Source organism: Balearica regulorum, chromosome 27 (assembly GCF_011004875.1).
Source record: "Balearica regulorum gibbericeps isolate bBalReg1 chromosome 27, bBalReg1.pri, whole genome shotgun sequence".
Lineage (NCBI taxonomy): Eukaryota > Metazoa > Chordata > Aves > Gruiformes > Gruidae > Balearica > Balearica regulorum.
The window spans coordinates 194,814-215,812 of record NC_046210.1 but is presented as its reverse complement, the minus strand read 5'-3'; the positions used below and the strand labels follow the sequence as shown (position 1 = coordinate 215,812).

The 20,999-nt window shown below is 69.1% G+C and overlaps 1 protein-coding gene across 9 annotated transcripts; it reads right to left on the bottom strand.

Annotated features, from left to right (window-relative positions):
• Positions 1-37: 37 nt before the first annotated feature.
• CAMK2B (calcium/calmodulin dependent protein kinase II beta) lies at positions 38-20,647 on the bottom strand. Of its 9 annotated transcripts, none has more exons than XM_075736405.1 (21): positions 20,436-20,647; positions 17,469-17,563; positions 14,463-14,522; positions 14,037-14,091; positions 13,876-13,941; positions 12,166-12,238; positions 11,527-11,629; positions 10,923-11,006; positions 10,093-10,187; positions 9,741-9,863; positions 9,558-9,641; positions 8,985-9,027; positions 8,410-8,484; positions 6,684-6,721; positions 6,532-6,603; positions 5,425-5,469; positions 5,034-5,082; positions 2,333-2,408; positions 2,026-2,120; positions 1,049-1,283; positions 38-955 (listed from the first exon to the last, which is right to left on the bottom strand). In XM_075736405.1, exons 1-20 carry the CDS (start codon positions 20,498-20,500, stop codon positions 1,051-1,053), a joined length of 1,629 nt encoding a protein of 542 aa, XP_075592520.1. In that variant the 5' UTR covers positions 20,501-20,647; the 3' UTR covers positions 38-955; positions 1,049-1,050. The 9 variants fall into 9 exon arrangements, with proteins under 9 accessions (XP_075592520.1, XP_075592522.1, XP_075592523.1 ...); XM_075736404.1 differs by having other exon boundaries at positions 692-955; positions 6,684-6,724; positions 20,436-20,608; XM_075736412.1 differs by lacking the exon at positions 5,425-5,469 and adding an exon at positions 12,979-13,051 and having other exon boundaries at positions 693-955; positions 6,684-6,724; positions 20,436-20,519.
• Between the last annotated feature and the right edge of the window lie 352 nt (positions 20,648-20,999).

Genomic DNA, 20,999 nt, shown 5'->3' with positions numbered 1-20,999 from the left:
AACGTGGCACCCGTGTCGTGTGTCCCCCCCCCAGCCCCCTCACCCCTGCCAAAACCCACCAGCACCCGGGGCTGGCACCCGGCCACCCGCCGGGACGGGGACACACGGGGTGCTGGGGGCCGGGCCTCCGTCACCGGGATGGGGACACGGGGGGGGTGCCCGCTGGGGACCCCCCCCAAAGGCACCCACTGCGCCTCCCGCCCCGGCAGCGCCCGGGATCGGCCTCGGTGCCCCGGGGGCAGCGCTGGACCTTGGGGGGGGGGTGTCAGTGCCCCCCCCCCCCTTGCTTACCCCCCCCCGGCAGCCCCCCCAGCCCGCAGCACCCCGCGGCCGGGGACCCCCCGTGGGAATTAAAAAATAAAGAGCTCTGTCTATGTACAGGGAGGGGCGGGAAAGAGCGAAAGCGGAGTCCAAAGAACAACATCCACCACCAGCAACAGCGAAACGCCACAAGCACAGCCGGGGAGGGGGGCTGGGACACCCCCCCCCCCCCCGCCACCCCCCCGCCAGCCGGGAGGCACCCCCCAGGCGGAGACGGGTGGGGGGGGGTGTCTGCCCACGGGGGGTGTCCCCCCCAGCCCCCCCTGCCTGTGGCCGAGCGGCTGGGTTGGTTTTTGGGTGGGAGGTTGGTTGGGTTGGGGTTTGTCAAGTTGGGTTTGTTTTTTTTTTTTTCCCCCTTTTTTTTTTTCCCCTTTTTTTTTTTAACTCATTTTTTTTTTTGTCATCATTGTTGTTTTGGCTTTTTTTTTTTTTTCTTTTTTTTTCTTTTTGTTTTCTGCAAACACAGGCACTGGAGGGGGGGAGGAGCAGGGGCCGGGGCGGAGATGGCGGGGGGGACGACGACACGGGGGGGACAGGCATGCGGACGCGTGCTTCGGGGCCGCAGCTCCGGCTGCCGGCTCGGCTCCCAATCGCCGTCTCCGTCGGGCTGGAACCAGGACAGCCACCGCGAGCTCTGCGGGGATGGGGGACCCCCCCCACCGCCAGGTCAGCCAGAACCGGGGCACCCCGATCCACCCCCAGACCCCCCCCCCGATCCCGCGCTCACCTTCACTGGAGCGGGGCGACGGGGGCCCCCGAGCCGTGGAAGTGGACGTTCTGCCACTTGCCGTCGCGGCGGTGCCAGACGCGGGTCTCCTCCGACTGGCTGGTGCGGGGCCGGCCCTGGGCGTCGATGTACTGGGTGAGGCGGATGTAGGCGATGCAGGCGGCGTCCTCCCCGATGACGTGAACGTGGGGGTTCAGGATGGTCGTGTGGATCGGCTTGTTGTTCTTGGAGAGCACTGCGAGGGCGGGAGGGGGGGGACGTCAGCCGGGGCGGGGGGAGGCAGGCAGGGGTACAGGCAGGGGTACAGGCAGGGCGGGCAGAGGGACAGTCCAGCAGGCACGGTGATGGGTAGGCAGGGTGGGGTACAAGGAGGCAGGCAGGATGCGCAGGCAGAGAAAGGTACAGGCAGGGAAAGGTACAGGCAGGGGTGGATGGGCAGGCAGGCAGAGAGGGACACAGGCAGGGAGGGGTGGATGGGCAGGCAGGGCAGGCAGGATGGACATGCGGACAGGATGGATGGGCAGGCAGAAGAGAAACAGATGGGGGACAGGCAGGATAAGCAGGGCAGCAGGCAGAGGGTGGGCAGAGGACTAGGGAGGACAGGCAGGGGACAGGCAGGATGGATGGACAGAGGGCCCAAGCAGGGGACAGACAGGCAGGGCTGAGGGCAGGGCTGGGCGGTGTGGCCGGCCGGATGGACGGGCAGCAAAGGGGCAGGGGCAGGATCGCCTGGCAAGTGGGGGGGGGCAGGCAGGGTCAGGTGAGGCAGACAGGCAGGGGACCAGGCAGGTGGGCAGGGACAGGCAGGACAGAGGGGCAGGCGGGACGGGAGGGTGGACGGCTGAGCGGGCTGGGCAGGACAGGCAGGGGCCGGGCAGGCTGGACGGGCGCAGGCAGGACGCAGGCAGGACGCAGGCAGGGCGCAGGCAGGGCGCAGGCAGGGCGCAGGCAGGGCGCAGGCAGGGCCGGGCACTCACAGTTCTCGAAGTAGAAGCGGTGGAAGTCCATGCCCTCCACCAGGTTGCCCAGGGCCTCGGGCTCGAAGGACGTGAGTCCGGGGTCACAGATCTTCCTGCGGGGCAGCGTCAGCAGCGGCCACGGCCCCGCCCCGGCCACGCCCTTACCTGGCCCCGCCCCGCCCCACCTGGCCCCGCCCCCTCCCGGCCCCGCCCCACCCGGCCCCGCCCCTCCCGGCCCCATCCCACCTGGCCCCGCCCCTCCCGGCCCCACCCCATCTGGCCCCGCCCCCTCCCGGCCCCGCCCCTCCCGGCCCCGCCCACTCACGCGTAGGCCTCGAAGTCTCCGTTGTTGACGGCCTCGATGAGCTGCTCCGTGATCTTGATGATCTCCTGCTTGCGGGCTGGGGGGGGGGCACCGCTCCGGCACCCGCACCCGCACCGGCACCGCCCGCGGCACGGGGGGACACGGGGGGACACGGGGGGGACACACGGGGGGACACGGGGGGGGGGGGGGGGGGGGACATGGGGGGGACACGGGGGGGGACACGGGGGGGGACACACAGGGGAGGACAGATGGGGGGGCGGGGGGGGAGACAGACACACACACGGGGGGACATACGGGAGGGGGACGGGGGGGACACGGGGGACACACACACACACACGGACACACACGGGGGACACACACACACACCCCCCCCCCCCCCCGGTGCCAGGGGAGGGGACGGGGCCCAGGGCCCACGGGGACAGCCCCCCCCCCCCCCCCCCAGTGTCAGCATCCCCATGGCACAGGGGGGCTCTGCCCTCCCAGTATGTCCCAGTGCCCCCCCCCCCGAGCCCTCCCAGTGCCCCCCCAGCACATCCCAGTGCAGCCCAGTGTTACCCCTGCACAGCCCAGTATATCCCAGTGCCACACCAGTGCATCCCAATACACCCAGTTCCAAACCAGTGCTTCCCAGTGCCACCCCCCCTGTGCCTCAGTGCCATCCCAGTCCATCCCAGTACCCCCCAGTGTATTACAGCAGATCCCAGTTCCATGCAAGTGCATCGCAACACATCCCAGCGCAAACCCAGTGCATCCCAGTGCACCCCGGTACATCCCAGTGCCACTCCAGTGCACGCCGATACATCCCAGCACATCCCAGTGCCATCCTATCTCTTCCCGCTGCCATTCCAGTGCATTCCAACACAGCCCAGTTCCATCCCAGTGCAATCCTACCACATCCCAGTGACACCCCAGGACATTCCAGTGCATCCCACTACATCCCAGACTGTTCCAGTACCGTTCCAGGGCATCCTGATACACCCCAGTTTACACCAGTACATCTCAGGGCCATCCCAGTGCATTGCAGTGCAACCCAGTGCCAACCTACTGTGTCCCAGCACATTCCAGTTCACCCCAGTTCCATCCCAGTATCATGCTGTTGAATACCAGTGTGTCCCAGTGCACCTCAGTGCAATCCCAGTGTGTTCCAGTGCCATCCCAGTGCAGCCCACCCACTACACCCAAATGCCTCATTTCATCCTGATGCCACCCCAGTGCATCCCAGTCCATCCCAGTGCCATCCTGCTGCATCCCAGTGCCACTCCAGTGCGTTCCAACACAGCCCAGTTCCATCCCAGCATGTCCCAGTGCTACTCCAGAGCGTATCGTTACACTCCAGTTTGCCCCAGTGCATCCCAGTGACATCCCACTGCATCTCAGTGCCCAGCTACTGTGTCCCAGTGCTGTTCCAGTGCATCCCAATACATCCCAGTTCCATTCCAGTGCGCTGCAGTACCACTCTACTGCTTCCCGGTGCATCCCAGTACCATTCTAGTGCATTCCAGTACACCCCAGTTCCATCCAGTGCATCCCGCTGCCATTCCAGTGCATCTCAATTCACCCTGGTACCATCCCAGTGCATCCCAGTCCATTCCTGTGTCACCCTAATGTGACATCCCAGTGCCATTCCGATGCATCTCGGTGCCGCTCTGCTATATCCCAGTGTGTCCCAGTGCATCCCAGCACAGTCCAGTTCTATCCCAGTATGTCCCAGTGGCATCCCAGCGCATCCCAGCATAGCCCAGTTCTATCCCAGTATGTCCCAGTGGCATCCTAGCGCATCCCAGTGCATCCCAGCACAGCCCAGTTCTATCCCAGTATGTCCCAGTGGCATCCTAGTGCCACTCCAGTGCATTCCAACACAGCCCAGTTCCATACCAGCATGTCCCAGTGCTACTCCAGAGCGCATCGTTACACTCCAGTTTGTCCCAGTGCATCCCAGTGACATCCCACTGCATCTCAGTGCCCAGCTAGTGTGTCCCAGTGCCATTCCAGTGCATCCCAATACATCCCAGTACAGCCCAGTTCTATCCAGTGCATCTGAATTAATCTTGGTACCATCCAGCTGTGTCCCAGCATTGTTCCAGTGCGTCCCAGTGACACCCTAGTCCATCCCAGTGCCTCCCAGTGGGGTCCTAGTCTGCCCCCATGCCATTGTAGTGCATCCCAATCCATCCCAGTTCCATCCCAGTTCACTCTAATGCATCCCAGTGCCATCCCAGAGCATCCCAGCACCCTCCCAGTGCATCCCAGCACCATTCCAGTGCACCCCAATGCATCCTAGTGCCACCCTAGCAGCATCCCAGCTTTGTCCCAGTGCATCCCAGTGCCATCCCAGTGCACCCCAATGCATCCCGGTGCCATCCCAGTGCATCCCAGCTCCACCCCAGTGCCGTCACATTGCATCCCAGTGCCATCTCAGTGCATCCCAGTGCACCCCAATGCATCCATTCCAGTACCCTCCCAGTGCATCCCAGTGCCATCCCAGTGCATCCCAGTGCCATCCCAGTGCCATCTCAGTGCATGAGTGCCAGCCCAGTGCATTCCAACACCCTCCCAGTTCATCCCAGCTCCATTGCAGCACATCCCAGCTCCATCCCAGTGCATCCCAGTGCCAGCCCAGCTCCATCCCAGCACATCCCAGCTCCATCCCAGTGCATCCCAGTGCCAGCCCCGCCCCGCAGCGCTGCCGTGCCCCCGTCACCTTTTGTGTCCTCGTCCTCGATGGTGGTGTTGGTGCTGTCGGACGACTCCTGCCAGCGGGACGGCGGCGGGGCGGGGGGGGGGGAGAGACACAAACAGAGAAGGGTCAGGATGCGGCCGGGGCCGGGGAGGGGAGGGGGACGGGGACACGAACCCCAGCTGGGGCTCGGCAGGACCCCGGCGACGCCGGCTGCCGCGGGGGGACGGAGCCCTCGCCGTCGCCGCGCCCCGTGCGCGCTCCTCGGCCGCTCCAGCGCCGCGTCGGCCCCCTCCCCGCCCCGCGCCATGGCTGATGCTGGGGAGAGGATGGAGGCGGAAAGCGGGGCCGCAAACGACCCCGGGGGGGGCTAACGAACGCGGGCGAGGCGAGAAGGGAAGAGAGGCAGCAATACCTTGATGCCGTCCGCGGGGTTATGAATTACGGTAGTTTGAGGCTCCTACGGGAGAAGGGAGAGAGACAGAGGCGGGGGGGGGGGGGGAAGCGAGAGCCCAGGGGGGATAACGGAGGGGGGGGACGACGGAGCGAGCGGCACGCGGACGGGGACGAAGAGAGACCCAGACCGGATTCGGGGAGGGGCAGAGGGGGGGGAGAGAAGCAGAGAGTCATTAGTCCAGCGAAAGCCAAATGGTTTAATTAACAGAAAGACAGAGGTGGGGGGGGGGGGGCGGGAAGAGAGAGCCGGGGAGGGGGGAGACCAGCAGGACCCCGCGGACAGCCGAGGAGGTGGGGGGCAGCCCCGTGTCCTGCGCTCGCTTGCTGGGCGTCCCTCGGCCCACGTCACCGCGCCAGCCAGGCGTCCCCACGGCCGCATCGCCGCGTGGGCCGCGCGGCCCTTCGCCTGTATCCTGCGCTCACGGAACCAGCGGCGCGTCCCCACGGCCGGGTGCTGTACCTGCTGTGCCGGCTGCGCATCCCCACGGCCGCATCCTGTGCTCGCCGTACCGGCCGGACACGCTCGTGCCCGTATCCTGCACCCACCGTGCCGGCCTGCTCGTGCTGGGCACCCCCGTGCCCGCGTCCTGCGCCCATCCTGCGCCTGCCGTGCAGCCCCGTCCCGTGTCCTGCACTTACCTCACCGGCAGGGCCACGGCCACGGCCACGGCCACGGTCCCGGTCCCGGTCCCCATCCCTGCGCCCGTACCCTGCACCCATCTTACCTGCGTGGGGCGGCACCCCGTGCCCGTATCCTGCACCCCCCTCGCTGTGCCCGTGGCGGGGGCACCCCGTGCCGCATCCTGCACCCACCTCGTCGTCCATGTCACGGGCACCCCGTGCCCGTATCCTGCACCCACCTTGTCCCCACGGCGGGGCACCCCGTGCCCGTATCCTGCCCCCCCCGCCCCCCCTCCCCATGACGCTCCCCCCCATCCCCAGTGACACCGGGGACGGACGGACGGACGGACGGACGGAGGAGGCAGAGGGGGGGGCGCATGGCGATGGATGGGATGGGCTGGCGGGATGGATCCGGGGGGGGTGCGGGGGGGGGGGGGGCACCTACCAGCGCTGCGGGCGGGAGGGTCCCCTTGGGGCTGGTGACGCCGGCGCTGCCTTTGGTGCTGTTGGTCTGCGGCTGGGGGGGGGCGAGAGCGGGGGGCTCAGCGGCACGGGGAGGGGGGAGCGGCCCCCCCCGGCCCCCCCGCGGCCCCTCACCTTCACGCCGTCCGCCTTCTTGTTCAGTAAGCTCTTAGCTGCTGCGGGGGGGGGAGACAGCGTCAGCGGCTGTCCCCTCCCTTGGGGACAAGGGACACGGTGTGTCCTGTCGTGTTGTTCCCCCCCCCCGAAACCCCCACCCCGGCCCCCCCCCCGATGCTCCCCAGGTACCAGCAGCACCCAGCACCCCGGTGTCGGGGGGGGGGTGAGCCATGCTGGGAGGGGGGGCGTCCCCAACCTGAGGGGGGGTGTCCCCATCCTGGGGGTGTCCCCAACCTGAGGGGGGGGTGTCCCCAACCTGAGGGGGACACACACGAGCTGGGGGGGGGTCCCCCCATCCTGGTGGCCCCCGTGGCGGGGCGCAGAGCTGGCTTACCTTGGAGAAATGCAGAGAGGAAAGCGAGAGAGAGAGGAGGGGGGGGGGCGAGAGAGAAACGGGGGGGGAGGAGGAGGAAAAAGGGAAAAACATAAAAAAAAAAAACATAACAAAGATGAGTTGAGTCCGGGGGGGGGGGGGGTTGGCCCCCTGTGCCCCCCCGCTGTCACCCTGGTGGGGGACAAGGACGGGGGGGGGAATCTGTCACTGCTATCGCGATCTCTGGCAGTGGGGGGGGCTGGGGGGGACACAAGTGGTGGGGGGGGGTGTGGTGTCACCTCAAGCATCCTCGTCGCTCCTCCAAGCTCAGGGCCCCCCCCGCCAGCATCACAGGGTGGGAGGGGCTGCGTGGTGACGAGTCTGGTGACAGCAGGGTGGCATTGAGCAGCACCCAATGCGGGGGGGGGGGCTGGGGGGGGGGAGGGGACACCCCTGCCCCCCCTCCCCGGCGGACCCATGTCCCCACGGGGGTCCCTCTGGGGTGTCCCCAAGGGTCCCGGTCCCTCCTCCGAAAGCAGGCGGGCGCTGGGGGGGGCGGTGAGGGTTTAAACCAGAGCCGAATTGGGGGGGCCCGGGGGGGGGGGGATCCCCCGCGGGGGTGGGGCAGCTGTAGCCCTGGGGGGGGGGGGGGCACGGTTTAAGACCCGCCGAGTGTTTCGCGGCGCCACGAACACCGGCTGCAGCTCTTGGGAAGCCGTGCGGGGCGGGGGGGGCGTGCGGGGGGGCATGCGGGGGGCTGAGCAGGGAGGGGACACAGGGGGGGACACGGGGCATGCGGCCAGTTTGCCCCCCCCCCCCATGCACCGGTGTGCCCCCCCTTGTGTGCGTGGGGGGGGGCAGTGCCATGGGGTGGGAGCAATGGGGGGGCACCCTAAAATTATTCCCCCCCCCCCCCCAGGCTCCCCCCATTGCTGATGCAGGCGGGGGTCCCTTGGGGGTGCCACCACAGTGTCCCCCCACCTCAGGGACCACCGGCCTGGAGCAGGCACAAGCACCCAAGCAGCCCCCACGGGGAGCTGGGGGGGGGGGGGTGCAGAGACCCCCCCTGGGGCCAGCCGGGGGGTCAGCGGGGGGGGCCAGTGGCATCTCTCGGTCCCCGTGGGGAGGGGGAGAGGCTGGGAGGGGGTCAGGGGGGGATGTGCGGGGGGGGGGGCAATGCGGGGGGGCCATGCATGCGCTCCGATTTCCGAGGAGGGCACCCGAAACCCGTTGGGGGGGGGGGGAGGTGTGAGGAAGAGGATGGGGGGGGGGACATGGGGACGAAGGGTCTGGGCAAGGGGACACACACAGAAACCAAGCGGGGCCGGGGGGTGGGGGGGGGCCGGGGGGGCCCTTTGCGGACGCGTCTACCTTGTTCCACCAGCCCCAGGGGGGCCCCGGCGGCGGCCGCCGACATGGTCGGAGGAGCGGTGGTCTGTCTGCCCACTGCGGGCAGGAGACGGGCAGAGGGCGGGCAGGAGAGAGAGAGAGAGAGGAGAGAAAGGGAGCAGAGCTCCTGTTAGGGGAGGGGGGGCAGGTGGGGGGGGGGGGCTGCAGCCGGGACCCCCACCTTCCCACCCATCCACCCCAACAACAAGTCCTGGGGTGCCCATCACCCCGGCCTCGGGCCTGGGGGTGGCTGGTGCTGCTCCGTCGTCCCCCCTCCCCGTGTCCCCCCCCCACCGGCCAGCCACCGGAGCGGAGAGGGGGGGGACACGGGAACCGGGCACTACCTGCTGCTGTGTGCGTGGGGCAGGGGGGGACACGCACGCCCCCCGTCCTCGCCGACGGGGAAAAAATGGGGGGGAGGTGGGGGGGGGGGGGGGGGAGAAAGAGAGAAAGACAGCGACAGAGAGAAGGGGGAGGGGGGCACCGGCCTCGGCGGGGGCTGCGGGTGGGGGGGCTGCGGCCCCCGGCCCCCCCGGCCAGCGGGAGCCCCCCCTTACCTGAGAAGTTCCTGGTGGCCAACATGGTGGTGAGGATGGCGCCCTGCAAGGGAGGGAGGGGGCAGGATGGGACCAGAGCGATGGGGCTGGGGGGGCAGGATGGGACCAGGGACCGGGGCGATGGGGCTGGGGGGGCAGGATGGGACCAGGGACCGGGGCGATGGGGCTGGGGGGGCAGGATGGGACCAGGGACCAGAGCGATGGGGCTGGGGGGCAGGATGGGGCCGGGGCGATGGGGCTGGGGGGGCAGGATGGGGCCGGGACGATGGGGCTGGGGGGGCAGGATGGGGCCGTGGGATGGGGACAGGATTGGGCTGTGCTGCACTGAGTACCACTGGGATGGGACTGTGGGCCACGGCACAGCACCGGCCATGGCCAGGATGGGACCATGCGGTGGCTGGGACAGAACCGTGCTGCACCGGGCGCTGCCAGGATGCGACTGTACGGCACGGGGCAGGGGCAGGGTGGGACTGTGCCGCGGGGAGGGGCAGGGTGGTGCTGTGCCGGGTGGGGAAACCCCGGGGCACGGGCAGGGCCGGATCCAGCCCACGTTCTCCCTCGGGACGACCTCACCTTGAGCTTCCTCCGGGCGTTGAACTTTTTCAGACACTCTACTGTCTCCTGCCTGTGCATCATGGAGGCCACGGTGGAGCGTTGCTGTGGGGGGACGGGGGGTCAGTGCCAGGCACCGGTGGCCACCGGGCCGGGGGACACGCACCGGGGGGACACACCGGGGCGGGGGACACCGGCACTTACGCAGACCCACGGGTGCTTGAGGGCTTCGTGGGCTGTGATGCGCTTGGCGGGGTTGATGGTCAGCATCTGGTTGATGAGGTTTTTCGCTTCGGGGGTGACCGTGTCCCACTCGGGCGAAGGGAACTGTGGAGGGGACGGACGGGACGACGTGGCGGGGTGACGGCTGGGGAGAGGCAGCCCCACGGCACCTGCACCCCTCCTCCTCCCCACGCATCCCCAGCCAGGAGACATGGCCCAAAGCCATCCCCCAGGCTCTGCCTGCTGGTGGTTGGCTGTAGTGTCCCTCAGTAGGTTCCAGTGTTAACAGGCCGGCCGGCCGCAGTGGGGCGGGTGCCTGTCACTGGGGACTTACGTCGTAGGCACCGGCCTTGATCTGTTGGTAGAGTTTGTGCTGGTCCTCGTCCCAAAACGGCGGGTAGCCCACCAGCAAGATGTACAGGATGACGCCTGGGAGAGGGAGACTGGGGTCAGGGCCGGGGGGGGACACGGGGACCCCCAGCGTCCCGGTGGCTCCGTCAGCCCTGCCCCGGGACAGCGGTGTCCCTGAGATGGCCTGGCACTGCGTCAGGCTCCCCGCTGCTGCCGGGATGGCACCGTCCCCCCGCGGTGGCACCCACCCCCCGGCAGAGCGTGGCAAGGCAGCCGGGGGGGGCCGCAGTGGGGGGGGCTGCGGGGCGGGGGGGCGGGATGAAGGGGACAGCACCAGAGCTGGGACAGGAACTGGGATGGGACCAGCACGGAACTGGGCTGGGACTAGGATGGAGCCAGGACAGGTGAGAGTGGGACAGGGATCAGGATGGGGGCGGGAAGGGGCCGGGGGGCTCTGGATGGGACCGGGCAGGGGTCAGGGACTGGGCAGCGATCGGGCAGGGACCAGGCAGGGATCGGGCAGGGATTGGGCAGGGACTGGGCAGGGATCGGGCAGGGACTGGGCAGCGATCGGGCAGGGACTGGGCAGCGATCGGGCAGGGACTGGGCAGGGACTGGGCAGGGATCGGGCAGGGACTGGGCAGCGATCGGGCAGGGATCGGGCAGGGACTGGGCAGGGATCGGGCAGGGACTGGGCAGCGATCGGGCAGGGATTGGGCAGGGATCGGGCAGGGATCGGGCAGGGACTGGGCAGCGATCGGGCAGGGATTGGGCAGGGACTGGGCAGGGATCGGGCAGGGACCGGGCTCTTACCGCATGCCCAGATGTCCACGGGTTTGCCGTAGGCCTCTTTGCGCAGGACTTCGGGGGAGAGGTAGCCGGGCGTGCCCGCGAAGCCTGGGATGGAGACGGGCAGGAGCCGCGCTGAGCTGCGGGACGGGGACGGGGATGGGACAGGACAGGGATGGGGATGGGGACGGGACAGGGACGGGGATGGGGATGGGACAGGGACGGGGATGGGGATGGGACAGGACAGGGATGGGGACGGGGATGGGACAGGACAGGGACGGGGATGGGGATGGGACAGGACAGGGATGGGGATGGGACAGGACAGGGACGGGGATGGGGACGGTACAGGACAGGGATGAGGATGGGACAGGACAGGGATGGGGACGGGACAGGACAGGGATGGGGATGGGGATGGGACATGGTGGCTGTGGCACTGGGGCCCAGTGCGGGGCAGGGACGTGCTGGGCGCACACAGGGACGTGGGGGGCGTGGGGGGGACGCGGGGGGCACAGGACAGCGACAGGGACACGGGGCAGGAGGCAGCGGGCATGGGACATGGGGGGACACGGGGGGACACACACGGGGGGGGACACACACGGGGGGACACACATGGGGAGGTGGCACTCACCGAACCAGGCCTGCTGATCCCCTTGCACCTCGATGGCGAGGCCGAAGTCGGCCAGCTTCACGGCCGCCCCTTTGCACTTGCTGGCCAGGAGCAGGTTCTCCGGCTGCCGCGGGCAGCGCCGGGTGAGGGGGGGGCCGGGGGGGCAGAGGGGGGCGGGGAGGGGCAGGGGGGGCTTTGCAGCCGCCATGGAGCAGGCCCTGCCTGTCTGCCAGCCCCCGTGCGCAGGCGGGGGGGGGGTCCGTGGGCTGTGCCCCCTGCCCGGGGGGTGTGGGGGGGGCCCGGCCCAAGCCCCAGCCCCAGCTCGGGGTCACCCCGTGTCCCAGCCCCCCCCCCCGTTTCCAAACTCCAGCCCCCCCCACCCCCTGTGGCCCATCCCCACATCCCACCCAGCCTGTGCATCCCCCCCAAAAGGGGGGCACACGGAGTGAGTGGGGGGGTCACAGCGAACACCCAACTCGGCGCAGGAGTGTGCCATGCCCCCCCAGAAAGGGGAGATGGCAGCCGGGGGCCCCCAGAGCAGAGGGGAGCACCCAGCCCCAGGGGGAACTCAGTGACACCCCCCCCCCAAGGCTGTGGGGACCCAGGAACCCCAAAACCTGTGGAGGGACGGGCAGGCGGGGGGGACACACACACACTCACCTTGAGGTCCCTGTGGACGACCCCCATTTGGTGGCAGTGGAGGACGGCCTCCAGGATCTGCTGGATGCAGTGGCTGCGTGCAAACGGGGGGGGTCAGGGGCACGCTGCCCCCCCGCCACCTCCCGCACCCCCCTGCCTGGGGGCACCCGGGACCTGCACCCCCCCCCCTCACCGCCCCGCTGCCGGCACCCCTGGGGGGGACCCTCCGAAACCAAGCAGTGATCTCATACTGGGGGGGGGGGGGTGCAGAGCTTGGCACCCCACCCTGTGCCCCTGCCTGGGGGGGGTCACCCCTGGGGGGTGACTGCTGGGGGGGATCACCCCCGGGTGCCCATCAGGGGGTGCCCCCATCTTGGCACAGAGCCATGGGGGCCACCCTAATGGTGCTGCTGTGCCCCCCCCCCCCCCATGGGGACCCCCCCCAGCTCTGCTGCTGCCCGGATGCTGGGGTCCCCCAGACGGGACTCACGGGGGGGGGAACGGGGACGAGGGGGTGCGGGGAGGGCGGATGGAGACGAGACAAGAAAGAAAGAGGGAAGGAGCGGGGGATGAGAGGCTGAAATGGGGGTGAACGGGGGGGGCCCCCGCCTGGCTGGGGGTGCTGGGGCATGGGGGGGGGTGGGGGGGCAACCTCCCTGCAAGGTGGGCGGTGTGTGCAAAAAAAGTTGGAGAGGGGGGCAGAAAAAGGAGGGAGGAGAGAGCCCCAAAGCGGGGTTCCGGTGAGGGGAGCGGGGGGCCGGGAAGCGGGATGCTCCGGCGGGTGGGGGCAGCGCGGGGGGCACGGCCCCCCGGCCCCCCCCCCGTTATACTGACCTGCGGCTCCCTCTGCACAGGGGCAAAGTGATGGGTGGGAGAAACGCGGGCTAATAGCTCATGGACACAGTGACTGCAAAACAAAACGGGGGGCGGGGGCGGGGGGCAAAGGGGGGGCAGGATGGGGGGGCAGGATGGGGTAAGGGGGGGCAGGAGATGGGGATGGGGGGGGTCCAGGGGCAGGAGGGAGCAGGATAGAGGGGTGGGGGGGGGCAAGAAGGCAGGTTGGGGGGGGGGGCAGGGGGGCAAAACACAGGGAAGGGGGAGGCGGGGGGGGGGGGCAGCGAGCAGAGGGGCAGCGGTGGGACGGACACACGGACGGACACACGGACGGACACACGGACACGCACAGAGCCCGAGCGACGCGTGATGGGAGACGGGAGGGGGGCGGGAAGCGGGAAAGGGGGGGGGACAGATGGGGGGGGTGGGGGGTACAGGCGGGTGGGGATGGGGACGGGGTGGGGGGGCGGAGATGGGGGGAACGAGAGAGGGGAAGAAACAATGTTGTGAAAGCCCAGAGACCACGGGGACGGGCACACGGTGGGCACACAGGGCGCTGGGGGCTCGGCACCGGCACGGGGGGGCCCTGGGGGCCCCCAGCCAGCACATGTCATGACAGCGCCAGGCCTCAGTGGCGGAGGGGGACGGGGACGGGACACGGACCATGGGGTGGGACGTGGGGGGACCCCGCTGAGCACCCGGCAGCAGGATGGAGCCGGTGGGGGGTTACGATAATGGGGGGGGGAGCACCCCCCCCCCAACACTGGGTGCCCCCCCTGCCTGCCTTGCTGGAGCTGCCCCATCCCTGCAGCCCCCCGGGGGTGGGGGGGCACTGGGAGGGCTGGGGGTGTCCAGGGGGGTTTGGGGGGGCCTGGGGGGGGGGGCACGGGGGCTCACCTGGCATCGGCTTCGCTGTAGTACTCCCGCGCCACGATGTCCTCGAAGAGCTCGCCACCCGTCACCCTGCAACACGCCGGGGCACCGCGTCACCCTGCGACCCCGGCGCCCGGGCACCCCCAACCCTGCCGGGCCCCCCCGACCCCCCCAGACACACTCACAGGTCGAAGACGAGGTAGTGGAAGCCTTCCTCCGAGATGCTGTCGTGGAGCCGCACTGCGGGGACGGGACGGGGACGGGGACGGGCTCAGCCTCGGGGGCCGTGTCCGTCACACGCGGCCCTCGCACCTGCACCCCCCGGGGGGGGCACCCAGTGGGACCCCAGGGGTGGGACCCCACACGGCCCCGGGGGGGGGGTGGCACCCGGCATGTCCCAAGGCGGCACCCAGCACACCCCCATGGTGGCACTGGCATGGGACCCCCCCCCCGGGTGTCCCCCCCCATCCCCCCGGTGTCCCCCACTGTCCCCAGGGTGTCCCCCCCATCCCCAGGGTGTCCCCCCCCCACCCCCCCAGTGTCCCCCCCCATCCCCAGGGTGTCCCCCCCCACCCCCCCGGTGTCCCCAGGGTGCGTCCCGCCCCGCTCACCGATGTTGGAGTGCTTCAGCAGCCGGCAGATGCGCGCCTCCCGCTCCAGCTTCTGGTGGTCTGTGGGCACGGGGGTCAGCCGGGGCACCCACCCCCCCGGGGCACCCACCCCCCCGGGGCACCCACCCCATCCCGCCCCAGGGGTCCCCGTCCCCATCCCCGGCCGGAGGAGCCGCAGGTGCCCAGGGGTGGGTGCGGGTGTGCACATGTGTGTGGGTGTGCACACGTGTGTGGGTGTGTGTGTGGGTGCTGGTGGGCACGTGTGGGGATTGCACATGCGTGTACCACTGTGCACATGTGTGTTGGTGTGTCTGGGTGTGCACATGTGCAAGTGAGCGTACGTTTGCGCGTGTGCAGGTGTGCACGTGTGTGCAGGCGTGCACAGGTGTGCACACACGTGTGCGGGTGTGCCTAGGTGTGGTTGTGCATGTTTATGCAGCTGTGCACGTGTGTACGGTTGTACATCGCTATGGTTGTGCATCTGGGGGGGGGTGTGCACGTGTGGGTGTGCACGTGTGTGTGGGTGTGCACGTGGGGGGGTGTGTACACGTTGCAGGTGTGGATGTACGTGTTGTTGTTCTTGTACGTGTGTGGGGTAGTACATGTAGTTGTGCACGTGTGTAGGTGCACCTGTGTGTGCAGGTGTGCCTGTGTGCGGCTGTACATGTGTGCACATGTGCATCTGTGTGTGCCGGTGTACCTGTGTGTGGCAGTACACCTGGGTGCAGCCGGACGCCCATCTGGTTGTACCTGTGCGCGCGGGTGTACCTCTGTGCGGGGCTGCACCCACGTGTGCCGCTGTACCTGCGTGTGGCTGTACACGCGTGTGGCTGTACACGTGTGTGAGCCCTTACCTGTGACTGCAGCTGTACTCATGTGCGCGGGTGTACCTGTGTGCGGCTGTACATGTGCACACGTCTACCCGCGTCTGCCACCGTACGAGTGTGTGGCTGTACCTGTGTGTGTGGCGGTACCTGTGTGTGCAGGTGCACCTACGTGTGTGGCGTGCGGCTGTAGCTCTGTGCGGCTGTACGTGTGTGTACCTGGGACTGGCGCTGTACGAGCGCCTGGCTGTACCTGTGTGTGTGTACCGGGGTGTGCGGCTGTACCTCTCTGCGTGTGTGTGTGTGTGTGTGTACACCTCTGTGTGTGTGTGTGTACCTCTGTGTGTGTGTGTGTGTGTGTACACCTCTGTGTGTGTGTGTACCTCTGTGTGTGTGTGTACCTGTGTGTGTGTGTGTGTACCGGGGTGTGCGGCTGTACCTGTGTGTGTGTGTACCTCTGTGTGTGTGTGTGTGTGTGTGTACACCTCTCTGTGTGTGTGTGTACCTGTGTGTGTGTGTGTACCTCTGTGTGTGTGTGTACCGGGGTGTGCGGCTGTACCTGTGTGTGTGTGTGTGTACCTGTGTGTGTGTGTACCAGGGTGTGCGGCTGTACCTGTGCGTGTGTGTGTGAGTGTGTGTGTGTACACCGGGGGTGTGTGTGTGTGTACCGGGGGGGTGTGTGTGTGTACCGGGGTGTGCGGCTGTACCCGTGTGCACAGGCTGGTGCCACACTGCTGCCTGGGGGGGGCTCGGGGGGGTCTGGGGGCCGGGCAGGGTGCGGGCAGGGGCAGGCAGGGTGTGGGCAGGGTGCGGGCAGCCCCCGCTGTGCTGGGCAGGGGGGGGCACACAGGGACAGGGCCGGGGCGTGCACCGGCTCACAGACAGCTGCACACGTGTGCGTGCGTACACACGTGTGTGACCGTCGTCATACACACAGAGCTCACGTGTCCACCCCCCGCCTGCTCACACCCCCACGTACAGCGTGCCCAGAGAGCGTGCACATGTGTGCACCCAGCCCCCCGTGCACGCTGTACTCACAAAGAGCAAACAGACGCTGCTCACACCTGTGCGCACACACACACATCCATGGCCAAGGTACACACACACACACACACACACACGTGTGTGTTCAGGCACCCCCCCAATCAGTGCAACCGTACGCTGCCTGCTCACACGTGTGCACACCCCCACACACCTGAACCGCTGTGCACACCCCCCCACCTGCACACAGTGCACACTACTCAGGTATGCGCACACACATCCCTTGCACACAACGTACACACACACTGCTGAGGCGTGCACACACCCCACGACACAGGACATGCACACGTCCTGCTCACACATGTGGACACCCACCCCCCCCACACACAGTGCACACACCCGCGTGCACATTGCACACCCACAAATGCACTGACACAGCGCACACACGCTGCCTGCTCACACCTGTGTGCACACCCCTATGTACCCCCCACTGCCCACATGTGCACACACCCACAAACACACACACGTGTGTGCACATCCCCCATGAACACGCACACGTGCACACACACAAACACACACTCATGCACACACCTGTGTGTGCACAACCCCATGTACACATCACACCCACCCACCAGTGTGCACACGCAGAGCTCACACCGGTGCACACCCCCTCATGCTCACACACACACTGCACACCCCCCATGTACACTTTGCACACGCAGACAATTCACACCTGTGCAAGAACGTGCACCCACGCATACACACACTGCACACACCTGTGCACACACACACACTGCTCACACCTGTGCATGCACACACACTGCTCACACCCGTGCGCACACACGCACTGCTCACACCCGTGCGCACACACACGCACACACACACACACTGCTCACACCCGTGCGCACACACTCCCCCCCTTTGCACGGAGCGTATGCACATGCACACCGTGCGCAGCCACACGCTCAGCCTGCTCACACATGTGCACACCCCTCGGGGACACGGCGGGGGCTGGGGGGCACCGGGAGCAGCCAGGGGCGGGGGGGGGACACAGGCCGGATCCGGCCCCCCCTGAACCCCCCCCGTCCCTTCGCCACGAGCACCACGGGCGTCACCACGGGCACCAGGGTGGCCGGGTGGGGGGTGGCCCCGGGGACACCCACCCTGTGGGTGCGGGGGGGGGGTTCCGGGGGGGTCCTACCTCTGGCGGAGAGCTTTTTGGTGTTGATGATCTTGGCGGCGTACTCATGGCCGGTGCAGAGCTTGACGCAGCGCCGGACCACCGAGAAAGCCCCCCTGGGGAGGGGGAGAGGCTCAGCACCCCCCGCCTGCCTCAGCACCCCCCGACCAGGCACGGGTGGGCTCCCACCTGTGACTCAGCACCCCGCGGCCAGGGGCTGCGCCGGCCGTGACTCAGCACCCGGGGGGTGAACCCCGACACTGGGGGGGTCCCGACGCCGCTTGGCCCCCGCCCCGGCCGTGCCATGGGCCTGCGGATGGGGGTGCTGGGGGGGTGCTGGGCGCGGCGAGCACGTAGTGGGGGGCCAGTGGCCGGCATCACAGGGGGGGTCGTGGGAAGGATCCGGCACCCGGCAGCCTGTTGCCATGGGGACGGCGGGTGGCCCGGATGGCAGCGGTGGCCGTGGTGGCGGTGGTGATGGTGGCAGCGGTGGTGGTGGCGGTGGTGATGGTGGTGACGGTGATGGCGGTGGTGGTGGCGGTGATGGTGGTGGTGATGGTGGTCACGGTGGAGCAGGGGGGGCCAGCAGCCACCGGCCCCCCGGGGGATGGGGACAGTGTGGCCGTGCCCACCCGCTCACCCGCAGCCCCTCCAAGTGCCACCACCACCTGTCCCCCTCCAACGTTCCTGCCCGTCCCCTGCCCGTCCCCTGCCCGTCTCCTGCCTGCCGGGGTCCCCGGGGGCAGTGGGTGCCCCCGCTCTGCCTGTGCTCAGCAGCACCCGCGCCTGGGGGAGCAGGGCAGTGTCTGGGGGGGGGCACAGAGGGGACCCTCGCAGGGCACGGCCCCCCGAGCTGGGCTGGGGACGTGGCAGCACCGCGGCCCTGCCATGCCGGGGGTCCCGCGGGGGACACGTGGGGCCAGGGGGGATGGGGGCCAGGCCGTCCCCTGCCATCACACCGGGTCCCCGTGGCCTGGGACACCGAGGGCCCCGCGCTGGCCAGAACGGTGGGGACCCTGCCACCGCCGGGGCACAAGGGGAACCCCCCAGGGCCCGGCACCCCCTGTCCCTCCCGTCCCCTCCCCACGCGGCCCCAGGGACAGGGGACATGGTGGGTGCCGGCTCCTGCGGCAGGGACGACTGTCATGGACCCCCCCCCCGGCTGTGCCTCAGTTTCCCCACCGGCTGGGGGCAGATGTCCCCGACAATGCCAGCATGGGGGGGGTGACACGCGCGGTGGCTGGTGGGTGACAGAGAGGGATGGGAGGGGGAACCACGTTGCCATGGCAACCAGGATGGGCTGGATATTGGGGAGGGTGAGGGAATAGCCCCCGATGACACCACGTCGTCCCCCCCGTACCCCCAAAGGGACCACGGCTCCCCCTGCAAAATGTCCCAAAATGTCCCCCTGCTACGAGGGGGGTCCCCCTCTCCCCTAACAAGGTCTGCCCCCACCTTTTCCCCCTCCCCCCCCAGTTTTAGCCCCCCCCCAACCCTGCATGCAGATCGGGGGAGGATCTGCCCCCCTGCCCCTGGCCTTAGGGGCAAATGAGCCCCCCCCCAAACCAAACTCCTCCACAGCTCCCCCCAACACCTGCCCCGGGGGGGGGTCATGGATGCAGGGGGGGGGCTGGGGAGGTGGAAGGACCCGGGGGGGGCAGGAGGGACCTTTAGGGTCTTTAAGGACTAGGGGGGTCCAGAAGGGCTGGTGTCTATAAGGACCGGAGGGGGGGGTAGTGGATTTGGGGAATTATATAAGGCCCAGAGGAGTCGAACAGGGGTTGGGGGGGCTGGAGGATGAGGAGGGTCTATAAGGACCAGAGAGGAGATATGGATGGGGGGGTCTACAGAGATGGGGGGGGGGCTGGAGAGATTGGGGGAGCTATGGGGGTGGGGGGTGAGGGGGGCCCGGAGGATGGGGGGGTCCAAAAGGAGCAGGTGCCTGTAGGGACTCAAGGACGGTCTGGAGGGTGCGGGATGTCTATAGGGACCGGGGGGGCTACAAGGCCCCGGGGGGGGGGTGTCTATCAGGATTGAGGGGGTCTGGGGGTGTTGGGAGGTCTATAAGGACCAGTGTGGCTATAATGGCTGGGGGGTGTCGGTAAGGAGTTTGGGGGGGTCTGGAGGGATGGGGGTCTATAAGGACCAGGGGATATGGAGAGATGGGGGGGGTCTGTGAGGATGGGGGGGTCTATAGGAGGAAGGGGGGCTATAAGGACTGGGGGGGTCTGTAGGAGCCAGGGGCAGGATCGGGAGTGCCAGGGGATCTATGAGGACTGGGGGGTTAGGAGAGATGCGGGGGGAGTCTATAAGGACGGGCGGTCCATAGGGTCAAGGGCAGCTATAAGGACTGGGGGGGACTACAGGGATGGGTGACTGGGGACTGGAGGGACTGGGGGGTCTGGGGTGACTGGGGCATGGATGACGACTGGGGGGGGGTCAGGAAAGATCGAGGGGGTCTGTAAGGGGATGGGGGTCCATAAGGATGGGGGGGTCCTTGGGGAACAAGGGGGCTGCAGGGACTGGGGGGTATATGGGGATGGGGGGGACCCGGAGGAAGTGGGGGTCCGGGGGGGGGCTATAAGGCCCGGGGGTCCCTGCGGCCGCGGCCGGGGGGGGGATGCTGGGGGGGAAGGGGCAGGTACCGGACCGGGGTGGGGGGAGCTGTATAAGGGGGGGTAGTTTGTGGGGGGGCAGGGCCAGTACCGGGGGGAGGGCAGTACGGGGGGGGGGGGGCGGCCGGAGCGGGGGGGGGGGGGCGGGGCAGGGCCGGTCCCGGGCGGGGGGGGGGCCGGCGGGGGGGGGTGGGGGGGCCGGTCCCGGGTGCCCCGTCCCGCGGGGGGGGGATGCGTCACGTCTGCACCGAGCGGCGGCCGGAGCCCCGGGCAGCGCCCCCCGCCCCCCGCCGCCCCCCGCGCTCCGCCCGCGGCCGGGGCCGTGCCCGGTGCCCGGTGCCCGGTGCCCGGTGCCGGTGCCGGCGGCCCTTACTTGCCGATCTCCTCGTAGAGCTGGTACTCGTCGGTGAAGCGGGTGCAGGGCACGGTGGTGGCCATGCTGCCGCCGCGCCGCGCCGCAATGAGCCGCCCCGGCACCGGCTCCGCTCCGGCTCCGGCTCCGGCTCCGCCTGGCGCGGGGGGGCGGGAGGAGGCGCTGCCGGGCCGGGGGAGGCACCGGCCGGGGGAGGCACCAGCCCGGGACAGCCCCCGCCGCCCCCCCCCCCCTTCCCCGGCTGGGATCTCCCCCCTCCCCGGAGCACCCCCCCGCCTCGGACCTGCCCCCGCGCCGGGGACCCCCCCCGGATCGCCCCCGCACGCCGGTCCCCATCCGCAACCCTTCCCCCCGCCCCTTCGCCGGGCTGGACCCCCCAGGACCCCGCGGGGATCCCCCTTTCCCCGACGCTGAGTCTCCCCAAGGGCCCCATGAGCAGACACCCCCCCCCGGGAGCCCCTTGTTCCAAATCCTCCCCAGGTCGGGGGGACTCACATCCGCCCCCCCAAAAGGCCCCTTCCCCGGGGTCCCCCCCCAATATCCCCATACCCAGCCCCCCTCCCA